Source organism: Papilio machaon, chromosome 13, assembly GCF_912999745.1.
Source record: "Papilio machaon chromosome 13, ilPapMach1.1, whole genome shotgun sequence".
NCBI classification, from domain to species: Eukaryota; Metazoa; Arthropoda; class Insecta; order Lepidoptera; family Papilionidae; genus Papilio; species Papilio machaon.
The window spans coordinates 7,078,920-7,094,580 of NC_059998.1; the positions used below are offsets into that span (position 1 = coordinate 7,078,920).

The 15,661-nt window shown below is 34.0% G+C and overlaps 1 protein-coding gene across 1 annotated transcript in view; it reads left to right on the forward strand.

Annotated features, from left to right (window-relative positions):
* Positions 1-9,258, forward strand: part of LOC106709221 — a 69,734-nt gene extending 60,476 nt beyond the window's left edge. Inside the window, exon 2 of the mRNA XM_014500974.2 lies at positions 9,201-9,258. Within this exon, the coding sequence (XP_014356460.2) occupies positions 9,201-9,258 (58 nt within the window). The remainder of the gene's footprint in view (positions 1-9,200) is intronic.
* The last annotated feature ends 6,403 nt before the right edge of the window (positions 9,259-15,661 follow it).

The following is a 15,661-nucleotide window of genomic DNA, read 5'->3' on the forward strand; positions in this document are numbered from 1 at the left end:
GTTCACACATTCTTTTGACATACTTGAAATTAAATCCGAGCTTAATTTTTGACACTTAAACTCCTAAATGTACAAAAGTTTAAAGAAATATTTGATAATCGCTTTCGTCATGATCTTAGGGCTGACATACACGAACTGTTCGATGACAATCACCACACCACCATCAGCTCACTACATCTCCACCGAAGTGCTCGGAGCCTACCCTAAGTTAGGGGTGACTAGGCCATAGTCAACCGACATGACGATCAGCGGTTAATAATTGTTTGTTGACCTTTATCAAATGACCTTGAGATGAGTAAAAGCCATGATAAATATTAAATCTAATATTCAAATTAATTTGATCCCCTCACGCGGCGCCCCACTGAACAATCGGGACTCATTATATCTGCTCGAGTAAACGCAATGAATTATTTATTACTACACCCTTAAATACGTCAACGATGATTATATCTCGAGAATATTTTGTTTCGTTTTGAAACAAAATGAAATTTACCTTAATATCCGAAATTAATTTCGAAGTCTCTCATTGGGGAAAACGTGTACGATATTAAATTTTGACTTATAAAACAAAATGTGACATTAATTTTACGGAAATATTTTTTTTATTCATATCCAACCAAACGAATCTTACTATCTTACTAATATTATAAATGGGAATGTTTAGATGGATGGATGTTTGTTTGAAGATATTTTCGGAACGGCTCAACGAATCTTGATGAAATTTGACACAGCTATAGAACACAGTCTTTAAGAACACATAGGATACTTTTTAATTTTTTTTTAATTCTGTGCGGACAGAGTCGCAACCGACAGCTATTTTAGTAATGTACAGTAATTAAAATAAAAAACTTGAGAGGTGTCAAGGGACACCCGGATGGAACGAAGTTCCTTTCAATTAATTAGTGAAGGAACCAATGATTATTCTATGCATAAAAAACTTAAGTCTTCACAAGAAGTACATTTTATTTCTATGAATTTTCGTTATATATTGTCACGTCGTTGCCATGGTGATATAGCAAAAAGTGTCGTGACAACTTTTCGTAAGAATTTTTTCCGTCTAGCCCGCTTTCACAACGCGCGATAAGGAACTTCGTTCCAAAAATGTAATAAAAACAAAACTTGTTTCTCAGTGACTTATTCATATATATTACATTTCTTTGTAAAGAAAACATGTAACATTTTCATATTTACGTAAACTGTCATATTGCGTTTGTATCAGTAATTTGGAAGTTGCGTGGGCGTTTTGACGCTGTAACGTGTCGCCTTCTCTCATGTTTACCAAACACTCCAAAAATAAATCCTTCACAGGTTATTTGAAATGATGATATTTGTCACAAAGTGTACAGTACGACAAACTCATTCGTCCTGGAAAGAGATGTAATTTATTCATTTAAAAAAATCAGCATAAAAATATAAAAACAAAAGATAACTAAAGATCGTGTGGCATTTTATTGACTTTAACAGGACGCCTATAAAATAAAAAAATAACTGCTTTATTGTGACACTCATATACACAATTATGTGGAAGCCTTGGTTCCTGAACTAGGGCAAAGCCCTGTGTTTCAGCCTATGACTTAGTACTTTAGTTTAAATTTAACTCATCAAACCAGATAACTTCGTCGCACTATACCACTATACGATACGAACACTTTTCAACAGTAAATTTATACAAAATGAATAAATAACCTTTCTTAAGGCTAGATTTTAGTATATAAGTGATGAAAAACTATATTAAAATTAATTACATTATGGGCCACACTAACAGTAATAATATTAAGAAAGTTCAGTGACACTTAAGCAAAGCATATTTCGGTCAGAGAATACGCGTTACTACGTCACAACTGACAGTAACGATGATATATCGATTGGGTAAAAAAAAGAAAGCCTGGCAAAATAAGTCGTGCTCTTACAGATGGTTAGATATAAGGCCGTGTAAACTAACAAGGGAGGATATCGAGTGGTGTCATCTTACCAAGATATCATAATTTCTTATGAATTTTAGTGTCATTAGCAAACTTTTTGTGTGGCAATAGGTCACCAGTATTAGAGTAAAATATGATGCGAAATTTGTATTCTACTTAAGCATGCTACGAACTACAAAAACTTTATTGCAGAATTTTTATGCTAGATGGCAGTGTGTTTTAAATTGTAACTTATACTCTTCTATCAAAGGCTGACAAACATCATTTTCAGGGAACAAAAGTGCTCGCTGCCCTCAAATGGACCGTCCGAAACAGATATCCCGGGCGGTAAAGCATAAAACGTCACGAAACGACGCAAACATAAGCTACCGAGTTATAGCTCAACTACTCCCACACCCGAGCCGACCCCGGGCGAACCCGGGCATACCCGGGTACAACTGGGCAAGAGCTACGTACACCCCCACTCATCCCCCTTCCCCCATAACCTCCTTTACTTTCGTGAACACTCTGGGAATAGAGGGAAAATCTCGAACATTTTTTTTCTACTGTTCGAGAGAATCCGTGAAAAAATTCCGAATATTTTTGCATGGGATTAATTTTTTTTTCGCTCATTCGACCTTTCAGTGGGGATTTTGCGTAGCCGGCTGTTGCGAAACTTTGACGGTATTCAAAGCTAAAAGCTCAGGCGAGTAAGCTGCTTTTTCATATGAATTAAATTTATATTCCGAGAATGTTATATAAAGATTTTTTTTAATACCAACCTTTTTTTGATTTTATATTTAAAAGAAATATATATAAGTAGCATAAATACATATCAAACACATATTAACGAAATTAAACAGTAGCACGATTCTATCCCACGAAATAACAAAAGGCAATCGACAATCAATTTCGATTGGCATTAGGCTACCTAGATGCTGCAGCTGGCAACCCCGCTGACCCCAAGCCGTGTACAATTGCCGCCAATTGACATGGGACCGCGCGGCAACCGGCAACCGTGAGACACAGCCACGAAGCCGACTGGTACAAACAGACAATAAAATAAATCTACTGTCCTTTAATTGTCACTCAGGGACTCCTCAATGTAGATTTAATAAATAAAAATTGATTCAAAATTACGTCATATGTAACTATTACTTGATTTTAAGTAGCCGTTACAACAGCCATACGCGGGTTGAATTGTATAATCGTAAAACTTGAAGTGGTCGGCGTTGGTCTGTAGTTTTCATACAAAATTGATATACGAAATACAAGCATCACAGTTTGCAGTCGCTAAATTATGAAAATAATCTGTTACACAAGAACTTTATATGAAATTAAAGGCAAATACATTTTGCGTAAAATTATAAGCTGTCAAACAGACTATAAAGTGTTTGGCGCCATTATAACGCGTCCTAACCAAAGGTTGTCAAGTTACCATCTAAATGCTCAAAGTAATGATGTATACTTACTTTATTATCCATCTGACAACATAAACGTTATGACATTTCGCTTAAATACTAAAATCGTGGCAAATAATTGATTGGTTGTTATTTCATTGCAATTGCCTCTAAAGGAATTTACTAGCATTACTAGGCACTATTTAAATAAATTTTAATTACATTTGTCTTAACGATTTGGTGTCAATTATTTGACATTAACAGTTAGCGTCCTGCCGGTTTGTGCGATGTCATAATTTAGTTTGACTTATGCCCACCGGGTCAAATAACTTTGTCAGTCTATAGTGAATCCCATAAACTCAATAAATCCTAGGACAATTGTCTGAAACTATGAGACGATAAACTTAAAATAAGTTGTACATTTTTCACAAATACAATAGCTTTTTTATAGTCGATGAGAAAACAACTAACAACAACAATTCAATGAATAATTGAAATTCAATATTTTAAACAATGAATTAATTAATTTTAAACTTTTAATTCAATTAAATACTTTTATATTTATTTATACAATTACAAAACAATGTAGGGTTAACAACCGACGCTCAGGTGGCAGAATCACGTGCAGTGACATTTCACGTTAATGCCATAATCAAATCATAGTGTTGTACAGTCGCCGTCTTACGCGGTGTTCCGCCTTAAGAGCGACAATCGTACGAACGTCCGATAAAACGATAAATATCGCAAAATTATATTATACAGTATTCAGGAATAAAGGACAGGTTTTATACATTACTAGCTGTCGTCCGCGACTCCATCCAAGGCGTTCCGCGGATACCTTCTAAAAACATCCATCCATCTAAATTATAAACTTTCGCATTTATAATATTAGTAAGATTATTAATTTGATAAAATAATATCGTTAGGACCTGTTGTTTATTTATAAAAGGTGCAGTTTAAGTTATTTGCGAAGTGCATGGGAAATTTTTTGAACTGTAACAACGAGAACGAAGGCGACTGTAACTAGCAGTAGTGATTGGCGCTTAAATATCGATAGTGCATTGTAACCATTCATTTTAAACGGAACGTGAAATGTTTGGTTCATTTTAAAATAGGTGCCACGATACCAAATATCAATTGCGATGAGATTTAAATGTCTAAGGTGCGGAGGATAGTTCACCTGGAACTATGTAACCTTTTATTTCGTAACATTTCTTGATCCTTTATGTGATTCCATTCCTAAAATCTTGTTTAATAGATAATATCGTGCTCTGATCGTGATTACCACTCGTTGGTAATTTACCTAGGTAAATTGTGATGTCAATAATTATTTGATATTAAAACAATAATTCACAAAATTATGACTTATATTTCGATGTTTTATAACTTACGATACTGTCCAGTTATTTCATACATTTTTGTAATAAGAACAGTGATCAATAGACTATCTATCGATCAATGTTTCTGAATAGCGTTATTCATTATTTATTTTAATGGTTAGTCCTTCACTCACTTCAGACTATTTTCATCGAAAATCAATAACCAACTACATGAGAACGATGCTAAACGTTTGTTAAGATCTGATTTATTCTTTCTTTTGAAGTGAAAAGAATATCCAAGAGATCTTATTATTACTTCATTTTGAAATTAAAATTATTTTTTCTATTTTTTTTTTTTATAGGAGAAGTGGGCAAACGAGCAACGGACCTCCTAAAGTTATTTGATCAGACGCCCATGAACATTTCTATATAGGAAAAATGCTGTTTACGTATAGTATAATTTTCTAATTGTGTTTTAATTAAATAATAATATTATTATAAAACAACTAAATTTTTATATACGAAAATACAAATAATAAACAACACTCCTGTCATGAGTATGGTATTTAATTTGACTATTTGCTTGTCATTTAAATTATGTAATATTTGATGATGCGTACTCAGTGAATTAATCTATATATATATATTATATATATATATATATATATATATATATATATATATATATATATATATATATATATATATATATATATATATATATATATATATTATATATATATTATCTATATATTAATTAATCTATTCAATGTTCCCTAGATTCATCCACATTGAAATTTGAAGGGGGGCAACGTAGCGTCCGCAAATTATTCCAGTCTCCCGCAGAACGCGTAATGAAAGACTGAGCTCCTACAGAATTAGTGGAACGTACATAACAAAAGGACCAAATCCCAGCGTCCATCCTAACGTACCTTGTTGAACATAACTCTAACTTATCGTTGAACTAATTAATAACGCGACTACACATTCTTCATATATCACGATTGTTTCTCGAACTGAAAGTTTTTTTTTAATTTGACATATTGCAAAATTGTCGAAGGTATGTTCTGCTTCTACAATTTTATTATCATTTAAATGTTATAATTTGTTGCATTTAACGATGTTTTACGAAATTAAGTCTAATTTAGTTGCACGTAAACTAATATTAAAACGCTATTAAATATGATAAAAGCAAGCAGCACAGTTTAATGACTACGATATATCATTGTTATTGGACAGTCCCGTACTAAACTGTGTTACGGTATTTTGTAACGTGTCGACATTGTCGCCGACTGTGACTGTACTCGTTAGGAGCTGTGACCAGATGTGCCCTATTTACGATATGTTTCGTGCCAGATACAAAATTATTTGTTGTTGTCAACACGATGTTGTAAAAGAGTAGAAATACGTGATGGTTGGATCTGGTTATTTTGGATCTTGAGAAAGAAAAGGCTGTTACTCGTTCGAAATTTATTAACGACTCGCCATCTTTTACAAAAATCATAGATAATTGAATCGATCATAGATTATTGAATTGATCATAGAGTAAGTATAGATTATTATCTAACAATACGTTTATTATAAAAGATATTTTTCCGTAAATTCGGTTGTTCTTTTACATAAAGTTTATACTAAATATTAAATAATAAAAACAAATAAGAAAAATATAAAAAAAAAAATAATTAGACTAGTTAACAATGGCGCCCCAAGACAAAGTAAACAGTACATCGCTTCGGACATTCGAATCACGCCATATAGAAATCAGTCATGTGATTGCACAATAATATTGCATTTGAACAGGAAATTGCAATTGTTGAAGGTTTACTCTTCGACGTTATGATTACAAAAACATTTTTTAATGTACAGATAAAAATGCCTTCGGTTTTCAATTACAATACGTCTCCTAGCTGTCGACCGCGACTCCGTCTGCGCAGAATGAAACACAAACTTTATAACTAGCATATGTGTTTTTCCAGACTATGTTCTACATCTGTGCCAAATTTCATCAAGATATGTTGAGCCGTTCCGGAGATACCCTTAAACAAACATCCATCTAAAATTTCGGTCCAAAAACATGTTTTCGTGTGATTATTGATTTTTATGGCAATTAAACAGCGTTGAATTCAACGAAGGACAAATAAATAATGAATCACGTACACTGAAAACAATATTAATCATAATAACGTTATGAAGTTATATTAAATTGTAGGTATTTGTAACCTGAAATAAAACTTCAAACAGTTATTATGTTTATTTATCTTACTTCTTTCTATTATAAATGCGAATTTTTAGATGGATGTATGGATGTTTGTTTGAAGGTGTCTCCAGAACGGCTTAACGGATCTAGATGAAATTTTTCACAGATATAGGTCATAGTCTGGAAGAACACATAGGCTACTTATGAAGATTTTTTTAATGCCGCGCGGACAGTGTCTTGGGCTACAGCTAGTTGTTATAAATGCGAATGTTTAGATGGATGGATGGACGTTTGTTAGAAGGTCTTTCCAGAACCGCTGCATGATCTCGATGAAATTAGGCATAGATGTAGAAAGTAGGAAGAACACATAGGCTACTTTTTTCTTAATTTCACGCGTACGGAGTCTCGGTCGACAACTAGTAGTCTTTATAAATATAATATTTTTAAAGGTACGAGTACGAGGTTAGACTACGATATAAATTTCGACATTAATGTCTACACTATTTACACATGTACGGATTTTTACACAGCGGCTGACGCGCACTTATTATATCTTGTCTCAATAAATTTTACAATCAAAGACACTCTTCATAATGAGACATTCGACGTACATTCACTCAGGAGAGTGTTAATTCTAAGACGTGTAAAGTCAAGCAACCCGCACTGGGACAGCGTGGTTGTCTATGGCTTAATCACTCCTAACTTGGTTAGGCTCCGAACTTCTCGGTGGGAACATAAGTTGACGAGTTTATTACAGTTATAGTGTTCTTATACTTCACAATACTCTGGAAAAAAGAGAAATTTTTGATATTGACGCAATAAACAATAGAACTAGTTCCTCTCGTTTCGTCAGGACGTCTTTAAATAAGAGCAAGTTGCTGCATATAAACAAAAGGCTTGTATGTACCTAATTAATTCAATTTCTTGTCATTGTGGACCGTTGTTACGGAATCCCTGACTGAGTGGATCAAGTGGTCTGTCCACACGTACACACTTCTTGTCCGTTTATACAATGATCACCACTTTAAGCGACTTGCTTATTTGTGTGGTGACAGTGTTAGCGTATAAATTTTAAATTATTTTGTATTTACCGATACCTAAGATTAACAAATCAATATTTCATTAAATATTATGTACTAGCTGTCGCCCGCGACTCCGTCCGCTCGGAATTAAAAAAAATGTTAAGTATTATATGTATTCTTCCAGACTATGATCTATGCCAAATTATATCGAGATCCGTTGAGCCATTCTGGAGATACCTTCAAACAAACATCCAACCATCCAAGCATTAACATAATATTAGTAAGATGTTAGTCGCAAAAAAAAAATTGTCTTATTTTTTAATGTCAACGTACCTTGTTAATCTAAAAAAAAACTAAAGCATCCAATCTTGAAACATTACCATAGTCAATTGTAATAAATTAGCTCGACAAAACAAAGCTGACCTTAAGACAAGCACATTGATGCCACGCTTCCTTTGTGATACAATCATAAGTAATTGATGGCAACATTTAAAAGTCAAATCGACTGCGAACAATCGTTAAGAACACCGCAGCTTTCATCTTCCTTTACGTAGGGTTGCCGCATTAATGCGCGCCAACGTTATTTATATCTATCACAACTTACATTATAAATTATGTTTATGTTCCAAATGGCTATTTGCCGCTATAAAATGTACATAATCATTACTTATGAGTAGGGCAGTATACTTAGATTTTTTTTTAAATTAGAAATAATGTTGTTAGGTCACATCTTTTACTCTGTGCTGTGCTAATCAATAATGTGTAGCTACTCACTGCACGTGTGTAGTGGAGCCCCACCCATTCTATAATTACTGTATTTTAAGAAAGTTTGCAGAACATTGCGTGCGCTTGAAATACGTCGAGTAAATAATTCATAACTTCCAAGTAGGTCAAGTTCGCGTGTGTCGGCTGGTCGGTGCTCGCATCCTTTGCCACAGACATACAATGCGATGCAACGCTGAAAAACCGGTCAAACTTGACACTGGCCGTAGGGCTATTGCATTGCACCAACGAACCGCACGGTAAATGTGGGAAATTACTTGATTGATTCGCTCCGGACCTTTTCACAGTCGATTATTTCAAAAGAACGAAACAACTCAATAAGGCTATGGCCTTATTTAGACAACAGTTCGAAAACTCACATCAGCAGTACATACAGTCATGTTTTAAAAAATGTACTTTTAAAGTGTCATCAGTGATCACCTGTGTTTGACAATATTGTATCAGTCACAATTTTCCCCACTAGCTAGATTTCTTGGTATGCTAGGGTAGAGACCACCTCATTGTCGTCTCGAAAAGGGATCAGCCACTACTTGAGCAATTTGATATATTTGTAACATTATGATTTTCTTTATTTCCAGCCAAAAAAGCTGCTACAGCCCTTGGAATTGGACGTCGGTGACGGCGACGGGCGACTGACCGCGGGCGCCGCGCGGGCCTGCGCCCGCGCGCCCGCCCTGAGCGGTGGCTAGCCGCGCCGGCGGGGGGCTGCGGGGCTGCGGGGCTGCGGGGCGCCCGCGGGGAGCTGCACCACACACTACGCTTCAATAACAACTGTCACTTCGCCCAAATTTCAAGCAAAGGAACAGTTATGGACCCGTTAAATTTATGTTCTAAGTTAGTATTTATGTTTATAGACATTTATATTTATTTTTTGTTTTATATGCTGGAATCCTTTGTTGTCGTCACTGGCGAGGCATTACTGATTTACGTTTAATTATGTTCTATTGTAATAAATTTTATATTTTCAATTGTTAAAAAATAACGCAGTATATTTTTGTACCTCGAAGCAAAGTGTTGAACGAAATTTTCCGTCCGATGTCGTTAGCTCCCCGCGCCCCCTGCGGGCCCCCGCACTCCATAATCTGCCGGTCACCTGTTAACTTATCTGTACAAAGCATTATTCAGCCTATTGTTTTATATAATTATTCTAGCCTTAATTGTTTTTCTAAAATGTTTGTATTAACATTAATTCTTCTGAATTATGAGTCTGTGGTGAATGATGAATTTCTTAATTTTCTTTAAAGGAGTAATATAATTTAGAACCTTCAGAGAACTGTGATAAAGTCTTGAGCATTTAAGCGAGTAAATAAATGTAGTGGAAAGCTATCGCGCATTTACACTATTTCTCCGACGCAAGAATATCTTGTTTCCGAGCCATTGAAACTACCGATTCAGATATCTTTGTATCTACAACTATAGAATATTTCTACGTCACAGACTAAACATCTCACATTTTTTTTCTAACATTTTCTTTGCATCGATATGTGAATGTAAAAAAACCTTCATTGTCTTGTCAAAAATATTTTTTATAACTCAATTTTTTTAATTATAAATTACTATAATTGTACATTTCCGCAATCATTATAAATGTTGCCAGTTTAATATTTTTATTGTGTTGTACAGATAAGTTCACACCGTTCATGCTAAACCACTGGAACGGAATTGCTTATCCTTAAAAAATACACACCTTTACTAGAGCCTCTGTTGTCTAGATCATAATCGGTACAGCGATTCAACAGAAACACTACAGTTATGTACGTGTTTACCTCCTCTATGCGAACAAAATGAAAACTATTTTTGATTACATGAATTTCTTATTTATTTTCAAGTTTATTTGTGGTTATTTCCTAAGAATAGTTAATGCAATTATGCACTCAAAGAGATATCTATAGTTTGACAGTTAGCAGGTGAATTACATTTTATTTAAACAGCGGCTTAGTTTTGTTGAAATTTTAATGTTTCCAAGAAAATATGTGCAATCTGTTGATTTTTTTTGTATGTTTTTACTAAAATAATGTTAAAGTTCATTACAATGCCTTTATTATTTATTAAAACGCTAACCGTTGCTTATAAATGAATGTCGGTATTAGATCTATTTTTTAATCTGTTCCATCTTTTGTCTACTCTTTTATTTGTGATTTTGTTTTGGTATTTTGACTCAGTTAACTAATAACTATAAACACATTTAAGTTTTATTTTGTATTTTCATTGTTAACTCATAAATAGATACGATTTATTTTTTTCATAGATTATATTCTTATAAGAAATCTTTAAGTTTTCATTGTAATTAATTATAATGCATGTGATTAAGAGGTTATGTGGAATCCAACTCTATAATAATAAACAGTTGATCTTTTTAAGGTTGTACTAGCGATAGGTATCTCTTTAGTTCAAGAGATGAGGCCGAGGTTATGTATTTTACGTACCTGCCAAAGCTAGATAAGTACATAAAAGTATTTCTGTGTATTAAATACTTTCAAAGAAAGGCTCTCTGGGTAGGTACAATTCCATTCGTACCGTATAAGTGTGAACATTTTTAATACCATATCTCTAAATTATAAGATGGTGCAAAATAAATGAGTTAAAGTGGCGGACAAAGTGCACAGAGAGTTTAATTATAATTTAGTTGTGATACAAGTGCGCGGAGGCGTTCGCATTGTTGCAAACAAGTGCAATCCTGTTGGACTGTAAATGTATATCGTAGTTAGGCAAGTTAAGAGGTACGGTGCATTTAATTTATCTATGGGTGCGACCGGACCCAGGTTGATTTTGAAATTAATTGTTTATTACTATGTATTTCCGATTTACAGTTGTTTATGGAAGATTCCAAGTTTAAAAAAACCTTATTGTTATATAAAGGCTGGGTAATCTGGATTATCATATTTTTTCCTTTTCATATAAATTTTGACGAAGCTCTCTTTTGCAGGTATAAATAATTATCGACTTTTATATATCAAAATCAACCTGCGTCCAGTGCTCATTATAATAAAGACAAAACGTTACAAGTTGACATCTTCTGATGAGAACTCATAGTATGTCGTGTTTAGTCGTTCATCATACTGGCCCAGTGAGTCGTGACATTTTACAAATTTACAAGGCAGAATAATTGCCGTCAAATATTCAATATTTATTTATTTAACGTTCGACTAATGTTTGAGTCGTGAGTTCTCGTCCCGAAGAGTCGACACGAGTGACAGCAATCGGGCTAAAATGAGAGTAGGACGGAGTTTATGGTTCCTTTGAACTTAAAGCCACGGCCACATTGATGGAATTAAAATTTTAAATATTATACTAATTATTACTTATCGAGATAAGTGTAATCCTACGAATATATTTCTATTAAACTTTTTATGATTAAAATAAATTTAAAATGATAAATATTCCTCTCTCAATTTAGCCATTTTGTATCTGTGTTAGCGTCGTATTTAAATTGTATGATTCACATGATAATAATTCCTTTGACATTTCTCTAATATTCGGTTTATTTAGGATAGCTTAAATGAAACAAGTAGTGTCTGTAGATACCAAGTTATTAAGTATGCTAACATTGGTTATGACTAAGTAACTTCAATAAAAAAAATAGTCAATGTTTGGGCTCGCCGAAGTTTGCCTTAAGATATGTACAATAAAAATTAGTGATGCAACGGAAGTGTCTTACCGGAACCAGAAACGGAAACAGATGTCAAAAATAAATTTTAGCAGAAACGGAAACGGAAACGGATGCGGAAACAGAAGTGTAAATAATAAAAAAAACATATTTACAAAAAAATTTTTTTTTGGAAAATCACTTTGTATTCGTTTTTAATTTATTAAGGCATTGGATATCGGTGTCCTTTAGCCTTCAATGTATGTATTTTTACTGTGCTTCAATAAGTTTTTAAATTTATTTTCAGGAAACAAAATTACACTATTTAAAAATTAATGTTCGCCAAACCACTCGTGTTGAAAAACAACAAATATATTTTTTTATTAATACATTCACTGCTGACCACTGTTAAATACCTCCTGAAACCCATTTTGCTCTCCCTTCATTGCCGCCTTCAGAGCTACGTTAGGGATGCGATCCATACCCGGCGCCTTCTTATTCTTTATTGCGTTGTATGCGCCTACGAATTCCTCGTTCGTGATTGCAGGGACTTCGGCGGCGTTTGCGGGTATTTCGTAGTCCAGGTCTTCTTGTTGTGGGAATAATGTAGTGAAAATGCTATGACACATGTGTGTATGTGTGGGTGTGTATGAAATGTTACAAGATCTTGAACCGAGAAGATAAAAGCTGGTTTTGATTAGTATCCTTACATGTTCTACTCAATATTCTGGAATTTGATGAAAAACTTGACATTGTCAAAATCTTGTAACATATTAGTACATAGAAATGCAATAGTGGAACAAATATTTACATATTAGTGAACTAAACCATTGCCATCCCTAGTGCTCAAAATGATGATCCTAGTGCTCAAATGCAAAAAATGTGTTTTTTTTAAATAATTATAATAACATTATTAATTTATCTATATGTTCAAACATTCCCAGATACTAAATAAAAATTCACCATAAAAAGTTTTGGCTCCCATCTGTTACCTTTTTTTATTTTGTAAACAGTGAATGTGCTAAGTATCAAATACACCAAATCTAGATTAGAAAAAGATATAATTATTAGGCGTCGGTGGTTCGTGGCACTTGACTTCAGGTCCTGGGTTCGAATCCCGCCATGTACCAATGTGTTTTTCGATTTAGATATGTACATTTATCCGACGTTCTTACGATGAAGGAAAACATAGTGATGCTGCCTGCACATATCTGAGAAAAAATTCAATGATATGTGTGAAGTCAACCCGCTCTGGGCCTGTGTGGTTGACTATGGCCTAATCACCCCAAATTTGGGGTAGGCTCCGAGCCCCTCAGTGGGGATGTATAGTGAGCTGATAATAATAATGATGATGATATATTGCATGGTTATCACTTATTCAAAAGCACATTTAATAACTCGTAAGTATGAAATAGTCACATTTTGCCAGTTGTCAAATTTTATATGGACAACAACTAAACAGTCAACTCCAGCAAGAGAAGCTGATTGTTTCAAACAGCAGCAGAAAATATTACGCGCTTAAATTCACGAAAAAGTACGTAAACAAACAAATGCGACAAGTGCCGAAAGGCCGCGCGCGGACTGCGCGTCTCGCGCCGCGCATTTGGATCTCCCAGGTGTCGTAAAGTTCCGTTTTATCTCCGTTATAAAAGTTGCGGAAACAGAAACAGAAACGGATGTTGAAAAGGGTGCGGAACTTCCGCACTTGCGGAAACGGAAACAGACATCCGTTGCATCACTAATAAAAATATTAACTTAATGTTTCACTGTAACTGTATTAATAACAACAAGAATATATTATCAAAATAAAACCAACGAAAAACGATGCGTAAGTTAACATTTTGGAAATTTATCTTATCATGTAATAATAAATAAAATATTGTTAGTACATAAACGTGGAGTTCTGTCATAAAATGTATATTGCGAAGGACACAAATAATTCCGAGACTTTATGTTCGCGCCGGAAACTTTATAGATCAATACCGAACGAACATGGCGGCCATCTTTTAATCTATAAGAGAAATGTCATATCTCACAATACTGTCCTTTTGAAATAAATTTAGTTTTGATTTTATTCAAGTTCTTATATGTAGGTTAGAATTATTTATTTCGTATACGATTTAAAATGTTAAATGTAATTGAAAGTGTTGCAAAAAAATTTACTATATATATGAAATGTCAATGGAATTGTTAAAACGAATCAATGTAATAAGAAGAAAAAAAAACATTTTTAACTAAAGTATTTATTTTGTTATTATTTAAGTTTTGGATGATTTTAATTGTTCTCGTTGCTTTACTTGGGAATCTTTATAGATTTTTAGACGTAGTAAGTACAATACAGTACGGAAAGGAGATCGAACACATTTAGTACACGTTTGATGTTAATTTATCGAGTTAGGCTACTTTTCTAGTGTACAGTTCCAATTTTTCTATTCCGATGTTCGTGTGTCCGATCTTTCCCCGAAGTGTAATGTTGTTATGATTCGTGAGTACTCACTATTCCAAAAGTTTCCTGATGTAATTTATTAACTTGATAAATAAAATGACGCTTCTAAAGTGTACTATTACATATGTAAATATAGGACGAACTAATACCTATTATAATAGTGAATGTTGTAATTTGTATATAAGTAACGAAAATTAAATTTTAAATACATAGATAATATTGTGCGTATTCATTTATTTCACTGTTAATATTCTGTTCTACGGTAAATAATATTACAAACTAGCTTTTACCCGCGACTCCGTCCGCGTGGAATAAAAAATAGAAAACGGGGTAAAAATTATCCTATGTCCGTTTCCTGGTTCTAAGCTACCTGCCCACCAATTTTCAGTCAAATCGATTCAGCCGTTCTTGAGTTATAAATGGTGTAACTAACACAACTTTCTTTTATATATATAGATATATGTTCAAGTTGGGATTCTTCCTATATGTTCGCATCACTGAAATTAGCACATTTTTTATATCAAAAGGTGACAAACGAACACGGCCACCTGAATATCTAAAAATGTGTCCGTTGCCCACAGACATCCGCAATTGTAGATCTGTTGCCTACCTTTAATCGACAAAAGAGGGGACACAGAGAAAGTGGATATATCCCCTCCCTATGTCAAATACACTTTCCTTTATCACCCTTTCCTTATAAGAAATGGGTGGGGAAGGGAGAGGACTAAAATGCTTTAGGCACCACACATAACAAACTGGACGCGGAATTACTTCTACTTGACGCTTGTCTTCTGTATGGTCAAGGTATTTCACCAGGCGCGCCAACTTCGTGCAACAGATGTTGTTTCCGTCTACTACTATTAAACATGTTTTTTTTTAATAAGAGAAGGGGAAAATGTGCACCGGCAACAGAGATGTGTTAAGATGGAGAACTTACCTGGAATAGTAAAGGAGTGTATACAAGGAAAGGGAAGATTTTTAAAATAAAAAAATTGATATAATTCAAT